The sequence below is a fragment of the Erithacus rubecula genome (assembly GCF_903797595.1).
Source record: "Erithacus rubecula genome assembly, chromosome: Z".
NCBI classification, from domain to species: domain Eukaryota; kingdom Metazoa; phylum Chordata; class Aves; order Passeriformes; family Muscicapidae; genus Erithacus; species Erithacus rubecula.
The window spans coordinates 7,497,917-7,510,423 of record NC_136661.1 but is presented as its reverse complement, the minus strand read 5'-3'; the positions used below and the strand labels follow the sequence as shown (position 1 = coordinate 7,510,423).

The window sequence follows — 12,507 nt, the reverse complement described above, 5'->3', positions numbered from 1 at the left end:
GAGAATAGAGAATATAGATGGCTTAATGTGATTCCAAGTCTTATTTGAAAAGTCCTCTGGAAATACACTGTTCCAAAGCAGAAATGTGCAAGCATCACAGTCTGGGGGTGGAAGGACCTCTCAGGTCACAGAGCCCACCTCCCTGAAAAGTCACAGACACGATTTAGGATGTACCAGGTGCTCAGCCGGGTTAATTAGCAGCGAATAGCTCTCAGCAGCCTTACCAAGAAACCACTGCAGCCAATATCTGTTGAACTTAACAGCGCTCACTGCTGCAAGAGCAACCCGAGCAACCTCAGCCTTCCTGGCTTGTCAGCTTTGAAGGGTGTTTAACAGGTCATTCATTGCAGCAGTGGATTAGTGGAGGATGAAAAATGTATCATTTCAGCTCTTCTCTCCCAGCAGCAAGCAGCTGATGCCATGGCATGTTAAACATGTTTATTCAAGCAAACTCTGTTCCTTTGACTTTTGCTGAATAAGTGCAAGTTCACCTCCCATCATATGAATGTTGCTGGCACACTGACTGCTGTGAAAGAAATGTGTATTGTTGTCTGGGATTGAATGGCTGTTTAACACGGTGGTGAAAACAGAGAGCTGTGGAAAAGTTCTTAGAGGTAATGGATTTTCAGTAGTCATTCTTGAGCTCTCCTTTCTAGCTGCTCATGTTACACAGGGAGTGACATTCACATTAGTGATCAGCAAAGTGACCACCCATCTGAAACCTTATTCAGCTGGGATCAGAACGGCACACCCAGGTATGCTGTGATAGTTCAGCGGGGTCCTTGACGAGCTGTGGAGTTTTAATCACTCATTATAAAGGAGTTTTGAAGGCAGGGGGTTCTGTGACTTTTCTGCATGCTGTGGCTAACTCAGTGTTCTGGGTGCAAGGGGGAAACCAACTCACTCTATCACTTGGGCTATCTAAAACACAGGCTATGCCAGCTCTGGCAAAGACAGCTTTTTTGCAGTTCTGCTCTTTCTTTTGTCTGGTTAGGGCAGTGGTTGTGGTTTCAGTGGTGTAATGATGATTTTGATCCAAGAAAAGCCCTTGATACTGAGGGAACTTTTTGTGCATGTAAAAATTTGGATTCTCATGTCCCCATAAGAATGAAAAACACCCAGAAACTGCAGACTTGTACCCAGTATCAAATGAATTACATTTGTGGTAAAATCTCAACCTTCAGTGGCATGATAGAAAAACCTGATAACAGTGGACCAGTGTCTTCAGGGATCACTGCATTAATGAGCTGCAATGACACATGCCTTGCAGTTTTTGCCAGGTATCTTGATTCCAGCAAGGACAAGGTCAATTTTTGCAGCAGCCAGGAGGAGCATGGTTAGGTCCCAGAGATTTCTCTATACCACAGCACATCATTGCCAAGGACAGCGGGAAGGGAGTCACTTCCAAGGAAAAGGTTTTCCTTCCAGTCAAGTAAACATGATGGAAGGAGAGGTGGGGTATCACTGGTTCCAAGCTGGAAGGAGCAGTTGGATAACTCTGGTTCCAACTCAGAGGGAGAGGTTGAATAATGCTATTTCCAAGCTGTATGGAGCAGTCAAAGTGATGTGGCTGTGGTCAGGTCAAGTTCTGCAGTGAACATTTTTGCCAGAGAATCTCTCTCTCTTTTCCACCCTTTGTTATGAATGTGGTTGCTGTCAGTGTTTGTTTTCTCATCTAATTTCTGTTTCCAGTGAACTGTTCTCATCTGAACCCATGGCCTTTACCTGTTGTGCCTCCAGTTCCTTGCCCTGCAGGAAGAAGGGGAGCGAGTGAGAAGCAGCACACTTTGGAGAGTCTCAGGATGAGCACTAAACTGGGGAGAGCCCTTCCTAAACCATGACACCCAGCTTTGCCTGAGCTGTACTTATGGTGCTGAAAGCCTCCTGAGAGCAGGTATGCAGGATGGCTGATGCTCTGGACTGACCCCAGGGCAAAGAAGAGGGGAAGGAAGGAAAAGCAAGGAGCTGTGTGGCTTTTACAGCATGAGCTGTGACCACCCGCCAGGCATGCTCCAGACAGGTCATCCTTTCTCCTCCAAAACATGGACAAAATTTGGACAGCATCCAGTAGCAGCAGTGAGGAGCTCCACTTCTTGTCAGCCAGTTTCCTGGCCAGAAAGAAAAGCAAATGGCCCCTTGAAGGAAATGAATTGTTTTCCTAACTTGGCATCCCTTCAGGCTCCCAGACCTTCCATATAACATCTCTGGAAGCAGACCAAGTGGCAACACAGACTATGCTGATGAAAGCCAAATCCCATCCCTGTGTAGAGATTTTGGTCCCTGAAGTGAGAAGTGCCAGCATCTTCTTGGAGTCCACAGTGACAGTCTCACAGTGCCTACTGGCTCTGCTAGCACACGAGTGTAATAATGAAGGGCATGGCATTAACTACTGAGGTAAAATTCTGTTTAAGTAGGTTGCTTCTTTGAATAATTATTATCTTGATTTTGGTTGATTTTTATTTTCTCAATAGCTTGAAATGACCCAGGTTTCATTCATTTTTTTCTTTTTTTTTTTTTTTTTTTAGGTAGATGCTCTTTTGTTCTGCCCAAACACTTCATTTTGCAAGAAAAAGGCCTGATCAAACTTGCCTTGGTAGATGTCTGACTCACTCCTGTTGGGCTCTTTCCACTTTGGCAAAAGGCACACTGTAGACATGAAAAGAGCTGGTGAGGTGTTTAATATGAAAGACAGTTCCCTTGCAGGGTAACAAGGTGGTGAGAAGGAATCTGTGTGTTTAAGGAAGACCAGAGTGGTAGAACTGACATGCTGAAAGTGATACTTTTAAGCTGAATTTCTTTCAAAATTAATGAGTTGGGTAACTCTTTTTGTTGTAGCTGTTTAAATATTTGAATTCTTCAAGGCTTTTTGGTGTTCAGACATGGAATAGGAACAATAGAGAAGAGGAAATAACATTAGCAAATGTTTTTCTCAAACTTTGATGCTGTGGCAGAAAAGCTCATAAATGATCTATGGTCCATTGAACTTTTTCCAATGCTACTTGTAACTTTTAATGACTATGAAGTGTACTCCATGAGCATCAAAATGAAAATTGCTGAATAGAAAATCCTTTGATTTGGAAGGGAAAGAAATTCATAATTCCACAGAGAGTCTCAATAAATTGAAGAGAGACAATAGAAAGGGAAGATTGTACAACTGTTCGTATAGCTGAATGTTTATTATTTTTCTCAGATGTATTGACTTTATTTCCAGTCTGGAACAGCTTACCCTTTAGAATATTAGTATAACAAATGTACAAATTTATATTTTCACTTTCCATATAAAGTGCCTGAAAAAAAGAGTATTTAGTATTTTATTATTCCATATTAATACTTAACAGTTATCATTTAGAAGTGGCATTCAGATAAATAAGCAAAATATTACATGTAGTGTCTCCATGGAAGAGAAAATGGTTAATGTCCATACTGAGAAAGACTTTTCTGATGACAAGTGATGAAGTCATTCCATCGAAAAGATTTCTTGGCCTTGGCTCTGGATATAATACCATAAAAAATCAGTCTGTATCTTGAGAGGTTTTTTCACCCTCTACTCTTGCACCGAAGCAGAACCTTGTCAACATAGGAGTCTGCATCATTAGCAGGAGTGTTTGGTTTCCTGAAACATAACAGAAGAGAGTGGTGTCAATGGGAGAGCAAGGGATCAGTGGTGAAGGTGAGGCACAGCTTCTGTGGGATTTGCTGAAACAAATGCAAGCCAGAAAGGGACAGCTTGCTTGCTCCACGTGATAGAATTGTGTATTTTAGTTCCTGCCCTGTCACCTGGTGAACTTGTATCTTTATTAATCCTTTGGGATCAAATGGTGCCTTGCCTGGTGTCTTGTGTGTTTCAAGGGAAGGGAAGGTCTATGAGAGCAGTTCAGAGGCAGTCCTTCAGCTCCTTGACTAGTGCCTGTCAATATGATCCTGGAGAACAAAAAGATTGTCAGGCTACTAGACCTGGAAGTTATATCTCCAATTGCTTCTGCTCTAGTCAAATCAAAAGGGTAAGAAAAGGCATGAGAGAACTCCTTCAACTTCTGGTAACTCCTGCTAGTATCCAGCTGTGCCACTTGAAAATGTTTATTTTGTGGTGTGTGATTTTTCTCCTGGAAGCTTGTCAAGTGGCAAAGTCAGATCTCTGCTTTCTAGTATAAGTATTTTTTGGGTGATAAAATTAAACCCTGTCACTCACTTTTCTTCCAGAACATTGTTACAATAAATAGTTTTTCCAAGACAAAATTTTGATGGTCATCTACTTTGTCCATCAGCTTAAAAAAAAAAAAACTGGTTTAAAAGCTTGTGATTTTGCTTAAAAATTGTGTGAGAATGACAGCCCTTCAAAAATATAAAAGTAAAGCCTAATGCAAATGTACTTTGCTTTATTTGAAATATTATTTGTTCTTTCTTACTTTGAAATCACAGCCTAGTCTTCTTCCAAGACTCATTTTTTTGTGATGTAAAGATGCCATATTGCTTCATGCAGGAAAGTCCCTGATTCTATAGCTAAGATCTAGGGTATTGGCATGGATTGGCTCTGCCATAATTGATTTACTGCCTTGGGTGAGAAACCACATCGAACAACCTCCAAGCATAATTATGATCAATTGCACCTGCATTCCTCAAAGCAAATGCTACCAAAATCTCAACTCAGCATAATTCTACTCTCTGTGGTATCTGAAAAGAGTAAATCACTGAATGACTCCACAGGGAAAAAAAAAATTCTTAGAGAAAATCAGCATTTTTCATAAACTGCTCCACAGTTCAGGGAAATATGGAGGTCAAGAAATTAAAGAGACTGTGTGAGGTGGTGGGTTTGAGCTATGCAATTTGATTTGTCTTACTGTGGTCACATCTCAGTTGCTCAGAGGAGCCTTTGGAAGTGTAACAAGACCCTTCATTGTGGTGTAAAATCTATGATGTTCAAGCAGAGAAGATATATCAAAAGGTAATTTTTCCTCCATTTAAAAAAAAATTATTTTAAGAATTTTTTTTAATTGCAAGGGAACTAATTTTATTTCTTAATACAAATCTGTATCCTTGTTCCTTTTGGGACAGTAGTAGTTAGATTTTCTAAGAATGGTTTCTAGATTCAAAATGTAGCTTGTATTTGCTTACATTTAATTGCAAAATTCACTGCTCTCAAATTTGTTTGAAAGTAAAAAAGAAGCACATATAGTAGTTAGATTCTTATTATATAAGGAAATATAAGGGGAAAAGTCTTTCTAGTGAAACACAAATCTTCCTCAAAATTCTTGGTTTCGTGGAGAAATAAAGTATCATCTCCTCTCAAAATGCTTTTTTTATTGAGTTGTTGGTACCTAGACAAATGTATTTTTGGATAAGATGAAAATGTGGAAAAAATCCAGGCAGATGTAATTTTTTTGGGGGGGGGCAGGTATAAAGAAAAATAGCTTTATGAGCAGCTGTGTTTCTTACAGACCTACCATAATAAATCATCATTTGTCAGTAATCAAAAGAGAAAAAAAAAATCAGATATCAGACATATTCTAGTATCAAGCTCCATGGGATTGTTATAAGCAACAGCAAGCAAAAATATAGTCAAAATGAATTGAAATACTTGAGGACCTTTCTTAAGGGAAAAATAAACCCTACCCTTCTCTTTGCAGTTTGGTTTTCACTCTTGGCCAGGGCAAACTCACAGAAGTGTTTGGCTGCTCTGGCTGAACCTTTGGGTAGTGAATGAATCCAGGGCTCCCCAGGCCAGGGAGACCACTTGGGATGTTTTAGGGGAAATCATAATAAATAAACAATACAGATATGTGTAAATTAGGGTAAGCTTTTTCAGCAGAAAATGTGGTAAAAACACGCCAGCCAAAATGATGCAATAGCTCTTTCTCAGGTAGACACAAAAAGAATGAATGTATTTAACCTGAGGATAATTTTAACTGTATTCAATTAACAGAAAAAACCAAATTTTTCTTCTAAAATCTATCCTAATCTCCTCTAATTTGCAGGTGGTGCCCTGTTGCTGTTGTTGTGGATTTTTTGTTGGTGTTTTTTGTCATGATTTGTTTGTGTTTTGTTTGTTTTGTGTAAGGTTTGGAAAGAAGGTGAGTAGAAAATCAGTGATTTCAAGATTCAGTTTTGTATGTGAGTGCCCTCCATTGCCATTGAAAGCCTGGACAATGTCTGGTATGGCTTGAAGTCTATGTTTTGTTGTTCTGCCTGCATGAGGCTGATTTTTTCTGCTACAGAGAAATCCAGGTTTGCTTCATAACACTACTTTCAAGCACTTGCCTGACATCTGTTAATTCTAATCCAAGATCCTAGAAGTTGTTTTGCTGGCATGTTTATATAGTGCAGAAAGGAATGTGACTGAAGTTATTCAGTTTTTGGATCTGAATGGCAATTTGTATGCACCTGATGCATTGTCTTCCCTCTTGTCTCTTGCTCCTCAATATGCATATGACTTAATGAGCCAAAACTTACTCTCCTGTGATAATCACAGCATCAGATATTGGCTTGGTTTGGAAAGGATCTTAAAAAGATCCACCCTCTCTGCCCCCCCAGGCAAGAACATCTTTTGCTTGACCAGGTTGTTCAGAGCCCCATCAAGAAAAAATGATGTCAAGGATTGCTGCAGGAAAACCATTTAGCAGCCCTGCATTGTGCATTTCTTCCTCAAGTAATCCCTGTCAGAGGTATAATACCAGATTGTCATCCTTGTGGGGCAACCACTGTAGGGCCCAGGTGGCAGTGGCCTGCTGCACAGCCCAGGAGAAAAACTACCAAAATAATTTCCCATAAACTCTGGCTGAACCTAGTAAAATATGGCCCACTCTGCATGCTGCAGTAAATGAATGTGACCTCCATTTATCTTTCATATTATAAATATTTTCTGTGGTTTAAGGCATTCATTGCTTCCTTTTTCTGTCAAGGAAATGAAGGAAATACATTTCAGTAGCACTTTACTGAATGTACTTACCTTCAGTCATTGCTGTAAATATGCAGTGATCATATTTTCCCTGTGCAAAATAAATCAGAATGTTTTGCCAGTTAGCTCACTCAAGCCTGAGCTGAAGTTATGAACTAGTGTCAGTTTTTCCCTTGTTAGTAAACCTCTTTGCTACATCACATTTTTAATGCATTTGACCATTTCACAGTTATAGTTAATGATGTGTTGGAATAAAATCAAGGCCTGCTGAGTATCATTTTTCATGTATTGTTTAGAACAGCATGGCTCCCATAAATAACGGTGGGATTTGTAGAGTGCCCCACCTTGGCAGTGTCTAAAGTCCTGAAGAGGAAGAATACAGGATTAGAGGTGTCAGCCATTGGCATACAATGACAATATAAAAAAATGAAACGTGATCGTGTGGCACCTAGGGAGAACAAGAAGAAAAATAATAAGGGAAGGCCACAGAACCAGCATGTGGGAAATAGCTTAAAAGTCAAGCATATATAGAAGGACAGTCTTTAAAATTGAAAAGGGATGAAAGAAGACCAAAGAAAGGCATGAGCACGCCAAGCAAACCAAGCAAGACGAGCTGCAGGGGTCAAGCACTGCAGAGGTGTGTAGACACAAGCAAACTCACTCTCGTGTTCTGGGATTACTCCAGACCTTTGGTCTCCTAATTTCCTAGGGTGATGGTAAGAAACAAGTCACTAAAGTACCAAGGACTCACCTTTTACAACCCCCAGACATTCAGAGGTTGCTTGCAAACTTGGTTCTTGGGAAGGTCTCTGGCTTCAGGTCTCTGGCTGATGTAGAGCATAGCAAAGCACAGCCTTGTTGAGTCTCCTGCCTTAGCAGTTATTGCTGCATTGGCTCCATGCAAAAAATGTTTGGGAGCTCTCCCAGAGGCTGCCAGTTCAACCCTCAGTAGTGATTATAACACATCAAAGCAGGAGGCAGTGCCTGGGAGCTCTGTGAGTGATGTGAGAGAATGTGGGTGGCCTGACAGTTGTCATGTGAGTGGCATGTCCTGGGATGGGACATGGGATGTGGAAAGAAATGAATGCTACAGATGGCTGTGTACTTGAGGCATATGTAATGTGCTGGTATAAATGAGGAGAGGTGTGAGAACAGTGGAAGTATCCTGCTGCCTCTTCTCACTCACTCTCCTCTTTCTTGTGGATTCTACATCTCCACTTAAGGCTTTGCCATGTCAGCCAGGTGAATGTGATCATATGGTAGTCTGCATAAGGCCTTTTTTTTCTTTTATTTGTTTCCTACTTCTTCTGTTCACCCTTTTGTCCTTGCTCCCTCTTTTGAGTCTGTCACCATCCCTTTTTCCTTCTGAGAACACCATTTCATCCTCCTCTCTTTCTCTTCTGCCTCTGTCAAAGCTTTATTTTAGCATGCTACTGCCACAAATCCTTTTCTCAATCTTTGCTTTCATTTCTCAACCACCAGAAAATGTCAGCCATGCAATGCCTTGATGCTTCCCCAGCCTATCTGGCTCTGGGGGAGAGCCATATCAACTTTGCTGATGTGCAGATTTTTCCTTGCACTGTTGCTCCCTCCATGATCCCCACAGGGTTCAGCTCTCCCCCTGCTCATGCTGCCTGCCATGCTGCAGGAAACCTGACCAGGAGTCCCTAACCTGTTCTACTTCCTTGGCTCCTCTGCCAGGTGAGCCCTGCTGTGTGGAAGGAGAAAGCATACAGTGACAGAGACAGCTGTGGTGAGAGAGTGGCTGGTGAAAAACACCCAGGTGAAAACCACTCCCTTATCACATTGCTGCAGTGAAGCCTTGAACCAGAAAATACGTAGTGAACTGGCTAATTTGAATGCAACTGGTTTAAGTGGGTTTAGATTTCAACTAAAAATACCCACTCAGCCTTGGCCACAATCCTTCATATTGTGTCTGTAGAGTTTATGGGAACACAAAGTTAATTGCTTGTGTGTTTCCAGAACTTCTATGGTATTTAATTTAAGATAACACACGAGGAAGTGTGTTTGCAGTTGAACTTAAGTTCTTTTTTACCTCCTCAGTTTATAGTACACAAATGTTATTTTTGCAACAAATTCTTCCTGGTCACTACACAGTACCTGAGAAATCTGATGTAGACTGAGCACAGAGATTTCTCCTCTTGACGTCAGTCACTCTCCTAGCTGGCACTCTGCTCTGATAGCCAGGCTGCAGTATAGCTGCTCTGAGGGAAAGCAGAAGGCTGTGCTGCCCAGGGCAGGTTTGACATCATTATCAGTAACACATAGCAGCATATTAAAGAAAAGCATGGCCATAAGCAATCAAAACAGAGAGACTTATGTACTAGCAAGTTTTGGAAAAACTGTACAGAATGCTCTTTGATCTAAATATAATGAGTCCACAAAAGTGACAGCCCTGCTTCGCCTCTCTGAATTAATATCAGTGTTGCCAAGACCATGGTATGACTTTTGTTGTTTTAAAAAGCTACAATATAAATGATGAAAGTGAATAGTCTAACAGGGTAGCTAATCTGTGCAGTGAAAAATAACTAATTTCTAAGTAACTGTAGCTAACTTGTGCAGTGAAAATAATCCCAACCAACCTCAAAGACTTGGAAACAGTGAAGACAGGGAAGCAATATTTATGGCTGATTGTGAAAATAAGGACATAAAATGAGATGAGTTTAGGTCAATCTGCTTATTTGCTGAAATCTGGTCCAAGACTGTTAGGCTGTAAGACTTCCTAAGAGGGTATCCCAGAAAACCTTGATACAAACCTTCTAACATGACCCAGAATTAGTTGTTTACACTTTTGTACGAGTAACACCTAAGATGTCATACAATATGCATTAGCTGTGCTTTTAGCTGTTTTTCTTGCCCAGAAGGATCAGGTTTTTAAATCTCTAGGCTGCCCAGAGAGATGATGAAATCTCTGCCACTGGAGCCACACCAAGCTTGGTAGGGCCAAGCAGTGTGAGTCCACTTCAAAACTGGCCCTGCCCTGAGCAGAGAATCAGATCATAAGCATCCAGGGTCCCATCCAATCTATATTATTCCATGGTTTTATATATTGGCTCTACCTACTTTCTGATGTATGGTTTCAAGAATAAAAACAAACAAACAAAACCAACCAGCCAACCAACCAACCAATTACACATTAAAAATAGCACTGGGTTTTTCTTAGAATTATTTTTAATGTGTTGAATTATTTCTTTGTTTCAACTGTGGAAAATTTCAGTGCACAGTTATGTCTGGCTTCTATCATGCTGAAAATTTGTATTTAAAAATATAAACTATGAACTAATGGGTTTGAAAATTACATAAGAATTCATAACAAAGATGAAATACACATTGTTTATTAATTGTTGGTATTAGTTATCTGTTTTAAAACAGATGTATAGCAATATAAAATGCTTGGTTCTTCCGCTTTCCACTGGTGTACAAAGCAGAAAAGCAGCAGCTGAATTTATTGTCTTAGCACATCTGTCTGTGCAGTACCTTCAAAACCTGGAAGGAGTGTCTTCAGGCAGAGAGGAAAAGGAGGCATCAAGTTTTTCATTGGTATAACCCCTAGAGCATACCTCAACAATTACTTTCTCAATCATTGGGCAGAAGATATTGAAGGTCAAGGAGCCTTCTCACAGGGATCTGTAACAATGCTTAACTAGTTTATTGATAGTGATTGGAATTGACTCTTGCTCTTTCAATCTCTGCTGTGACTCCTGAAAAGGTAATATTCTTTTGTTTTCTTCCTGTACATACACTAAAGGAATCCATACACCAAAGGAATCTCAAGTCCCGTGTTTTCCAACTTCCTTTAAACATAGTCCTTGTGGGAAAAGTACCTGCTGTGTGATGGAAAATTTAACATGTCTTGAAACCTTTGAGGTAATTGTTTGAATATTTCTTTTAACCTGCTCATCTGCAGTTGCCTCCTCTCCTTTGATATACCTGACCAACAACATAGTTTACAGTAATGCTGGTTAATCACTCTTTAAAACATCATGCATTCCAAAATGCAAACAGTTTAGCTTTAAAAATATCCTGTACAAACCTACAGTTCTATCTTGAATCTCTTCTTTTTGTCCATCAACCCCTTCTACAGGTTGGATCAGAGTGATATTGCTTGGAATGGGTGCAGTTTTCATCACAGACTTTTCACTCCTGGTTTCTCCATTTCCATGTCAAGCTTATGATCGTGTGCATTTGCAGCCTGGGGCTGTTACAAATCCCCTGCCCCGAGCAGAACCAGGAGGTAGCTCAGCCCTTTTGTTCCATAGAGAATTATGAAGCTCACATTAAGAACATGTACTTATCTTAAAGAGGTCAGTGGCAAGTTGTGACTGCTGATGGTATTGGAAACAGCAGATAAAATGCATTTCATGTTATGAAGAAGACAAACAGCAAGCATAATGCAAGTGAAGACAGATACCCTTTTCTTCACCAAAGTATCTATTACCTCTGGACAGACTACTTAAGAAAACTCTAAATCTAACCTGTGGTTTCATATTACCTTTAAAAGGAAAAATAAACTCTGAAAAGTAACATAAAACAGTCTCTAATCAAAACTATTTTATCACAGTCAAACAACTCAAAGTGGTTAACAAAAGCTTTTCATTTCACTTAATGATGACAAGCAGAAAGTACAGGTTTGTTCTTGGAAGGGTAGGAGGTAACTAACGAAACCCACAGGTGACAAAGGAAGTTTGTCAGACTCAAACTGGGAATTGTTTTATGAAGTGTTCCAAGCAGAATCTTAATCGTTTGACTCATTGGTTAGCCCTGAGAATACTGTTTTGTCCCAGCATACTTTCCAGTATGTGTTTAAAGTCAGAATTTTGTTTAACTTTTAACCTCAACACAAGCAATCTGTACTACAAATGTTCCATCAAGTGCCTGAAGAGATCTCAGGAGATTGGTTGCCCTCAGTGAGAACAGCATTCTCCATTTTCAGCAATGTATAATAAAGAAAGAGAAAAAGCCAAGAAAATGCAACATTCAGTCTTTAGTCTGTTTCCCACATAGTCTATCTTGTTAAGTACTTCCGCTGAAGAAAGTTTTCATGTTACCACATGTATTATCTCCTGCCTCCTTTTTCAGGAAGCTGTCCATCATAACAGCCTTAAGCCCCATTTATTTGAGACAGCAAAATTTGCTGCAATCCATGGCCTTCTAACTTAGTTGGCATTTTATTTGCGCTCCTTACATCTGATGTTATCAGTCTAATAATGCAAATATTCCAAAGACATATTTCTTACTGCACACTCACCACTCTCTCATCTTCTTTATTTGTGAGTTAATTTATTTTCATTGTATTTCCACCTTCTGTGCAGGAGATGTGGGTGATGTAATGGGTGCTAGTCTTGTGATGACAGCAGGTTGTCATTACAAAGAGTTTTCTCTGCACCTGTGGTTTCAAGACAGCTTATCCTAATAGATTTGGGTTTCTTGTCAGCTGGGGTTCTGCTGAGTGTGTTTCACAATGGTACTCATCTCTCCGTCCTACATGTTGATGGTTAGGATTTAGCACTAGAGTCAGGGAATCAATTTGTAATGTCATATTAAGACACACTGATCCATCATTTCAGTGCTGTGATTCTTCTATTTGCAGAGAT

General features: G+C 40.1%; 1 protein-coding gene across 1 annotated transcript in view; it reads right to left on the bottom strand.

Annotated features, from left to right (window-relative positions):
- LOC306814396 (putative COBW domain-containing protein 7) overlaps positions 1-12,080 on the bottom strand; it is a gene marked incomplete at its 5' end in the record, with an annotated part of 373,307 nt that extends 361,227 nt beyond the window's left edge. The window contains one exon of the mRNA XM_079330392.1: positions 12,050-12,080. Within this exon, the coding sequence (XP_079186518.1) occupies positions 12,050-12,080 (31 nt within the window). The remainder of the gene's footprint in view (positions 1-12,049) is intronic.
- Positions 12,081-12,507: the final 427 nt, after the last annotated feature.